Raw genomic sequence first — 3,087 nt, 5'->3', positions numbered from 1 at the left:
AAGAAGGTAACACCAAATATTGAATCATATGTTTAAGCAGTTGAAATTATGAGCAGCATAAAAATGATGACTACTGACTTAGATCCACGTAGAAGGAGTAATTATTCTCAGTGGTTCCAAATGTGCAGTTCTGTATTGCCCATCACTAATGCCAAGATTAAAGATTGTTTTGCCTTGTGATCTCTGTGTAGTTGACTTCAGAGAGTGGGGTCATAAAATCAGCACAATTGCCAATTGCCTAGAATCCCACCTTCCAGGATGGGACTGTAGTTGGGTAATAAACCATAACTCAGTTATTTCATTTCAGCGTAGGAAATCAGTATTATTAACATTTTTCTTATCCACTCTCAGTGGACATTATATTAGAGCTGGATAGAAGCAGATAATTATAGTGATGTATAACACTACCATAGTATATAAATTGAATTAAGATTTAGGAATTTTCTTTCTGATTGATGTTAATTGATTTTGGCTCCTAATAATTTAAAATTTGCCTATTCTCTAGTTATTAGTCTTTAAAGAAAATCCTCAAGTGCACGGTAGGGGCTCACTATGTAATGTATGGTGAGGTAAAATGTTTTTAAGTTTGTCACATTAAAAATAATGTAATTCATTTTTTGGTAGATGGAACATGGAATGAATTGTTTATTTCCAAAACACTGACAAAGTTAAGTTGATGGATTTATGTTTTTCTTCTGTCTTAAGCTAGGGCGAGTTATTTTTCCTTCTTTGTTACAATCCAGTGACTTGGGAGCAGCTTACATAGATTAAGAAATCTAACAGTTAAATTTTAATTATTTTCTAATTTTTCTTTGTCCGTACTTGATTACTTAAGGATAAAGTTATTTTACAAACATGTATCCTGGCAGAAAAGACATCTGAAAATCAAACCAAGCAAATTAATCTTCCACTTTTGCATCTGCAAAAAAAGTTTCGAGAACCAGAGATGAAGAAGAACTGTGATAGACAGGCTCATATATCTGTATATTCAGAACATCCTCCTGTGCAGAAGCATGAGGAACTCTGGATCAAACAAGGCAAATTAGAGTGGAAAAAGAATTTAAAAGTCACCACAAGGCAGTTAAAGCGGAAGTTTGGTAAAACTCGTCAAAGACACAAAACTGCTCCTTATCCTAAGGAAGAGTCACTACATGGTAACTTTAAAGAAGGAGCAAATGTAATGGAAATACCTTCTAACTTGACAAATGACAGACTCGATTGTGAGAAAAGGGATACATTTGCAGTGCCTGTCCCTCTAGTATTTCAGGCATTTGCTGAACAAAAAACGTCTAGTCTCAAATATGCTTGGCAGTCATCTTCTGATTTTGCTTTAAGTGAAAATAAATCGGACTGTGAAAATGGCCACAAACCAGACACTGAGCATGTTTTTAACAAAAATAAGAGTTTTAAAAGTGATACAGAAAATAAAAAAGTAAGGAACCCACTCACTATGTTTGAAGTGAAAGAAGACCAAGAGCTTGACATGCCAATGGCAAAAAGTATGAACCAAAATAGCACTAATTCTAAATTAGAGATGGGACATATACCTCAGTCTAGTCATTCGGAAAGCCTTTGTGACAAAAGGTTTTCCAGCTCCAATGAGGTGAGACAGATGGCTGAAATAAAAAGGCACAATAGTTCTGCTGTTACAGACACTTACAAGAAGACAAAAGACTTGTTCCGGAAGCCATTCTGTGCAGATAATGACAGTACTAATAACTATAGAAGTATGGAACCCGAAGTAGAAAATGAGAGTTCTTCTCCACCATGTAGTTACGGAACATCAGAAGTATATCTAAAAGAAGAAATACAGCAAGATGTTCAAAAGGTTAAGAACGAGATAGGCATGTTACAGATAGACTTCCTGGATTTGGAAAAAGAGAAAGTTCAACTTCAGAAAGAGGTAAGAGGTTCACTTTGCTGCTGCTCTTTTGTTTTTTTCTCTTTATCAGTTATCTGAGTCATTTTGATTTTCCACTTAGGAGAAGAGATCGTGTATAAAATGGGGTTGTCTAAATACGTGATTGTGTTCGGAAATAGCTTATTTCTGCTATCTAAATGATAGGAGTGCAGGAAAACATTCTTATGATTTGTTTTCCTTAGGTTTCTCCGTCAGTCTCCCAAGTGGCATGTGAACTTGGGAACGAATTTAGCTATGCACCATGTGACCTCATGAACCCGAGTAACCGTAAAGAAAATTCCTTAAAAAATGCAATTATCGGGGCGCCTGGGTGACTCAGTCGTTAAGCATCTGCCTTCGGCTCAGGTCATGATCCCGGGGTCCTGGGACGGAGCCCCTCATCGGGCTCCCTGCTCAATGGGAAGCCTGCTTCTCCCTCTCCCACTCCCCCTGCTTGTGTTCCATCTCTCTCTGTGTCTCTCTCTGTCAAATAAATAAATAAAATCTTTAAAAAAAAAAAACTTTAAAAAAATGCAATTATCTTGGCACATCTGGGTGGCACAGTCGAGCATCCGACTCTTGGTTTTGGCTTGGGTTTTGATCTCAGGTTCGTGAGATTGAGCCCCACGTTTGGCTCTGTGCTCAGTGTGGAGTGTGCTTTAGTTTCTCTCTCCTTCTCCCTCTGCCCTTCCTGCTCATGCTCTCGCTCTCTCTCTCTCAAATAAATAAATCTTTAAAAAATATATAATAATCTCTAGTGTTTTGTTTTTTTTTTTAAGTTTTCTTTCTTTATTTATTTGAGAGAGCGCGCACATGTGTGCACGAGCATGAGCCGGGGGAGAGACAGAGGGAGAGAGAAAGGGAGAAGCAGACTCTCTGCTGAGCAGGGAGCCTGACATGGGGCTCCATCCCAGGCCCCTGGGATCATGACCTGAGCTGAAGGCAGACGCTTAACCGCTGAGCCATCCAGGTGCCCCATCTCTAGCATTTTTATTTTTATCTATTGGCTTAAATATAAACTGCATTTCCATAAACAATAAAATGGGAAAGAAGCAATGACTAAGAGAAAAGATATAAACAAATATTTCAGCTAAACCTATTTATTGTTTCAGTATGTGCAATCTTTTCTGCTTTGTACTCTTGGAACTTAGAATTCCAACAGGACCACGTTGAGATATTTTTAATAA

At 37.8% G+C, this 3,087-nt stretch overlaps 1 protein-coding gene across 5 annotated transcripts in view; it reads left to right on the top strand.

The window, feature by feature from the left end:
• The first annotated feature begins 9 nt into the window (after positions 1-9).
• Positions 10-3,087, top strand: part of LOC112818372 (putative coiled-coil domain-containing protein 144B) — an 8,281-nt gene continuing 5,203 nt past the window's right edge. For 4 of the 5 annotated variants that reach the window (XR_012376083.1, XR_012376085.1, XR_012376084.1 and 1 more), the window contains exon 1: positions 11-1,903. Coding sequence is in view for 1 of the 5 variants with exons in the window: in XM_073885625.1 (XP_073741726.1) it covers positions 947-1,903; positions 2,104-2,235 (1,089 nt within the window). In the remaining 4 variants the exon portion in view is untranslated. Of the gene's footprint in view, positions 1,904-2,103; positions 2,292-3,087 lie in introns of those variants that run through there. The other variant, XM_073885625.1, reaches the window with a different exon arrangement.

The sequence above is a fragment of the Callorhinus ursinus genome, unplaced genomic scaffold (assembly GCF_003265705.2).
Source record: "Callorhinus ursinus isolate GAN/ISIS: 27379988/994484 unplaced genomic scaffold, GSC_fseal_2.0 scaffold63, whole genome shotgun sequence".
Classification (NCBI taxonomy): domain Eukaryota; kingdom Metazoa; phylum Chordata; class Mammalia; order Carnivora; family Otariidae; genus Callorhinus; species Callorhinus ursinus.
This window is presented reverse-complemented; position numbering and strand designations above follow the sequence as displayed.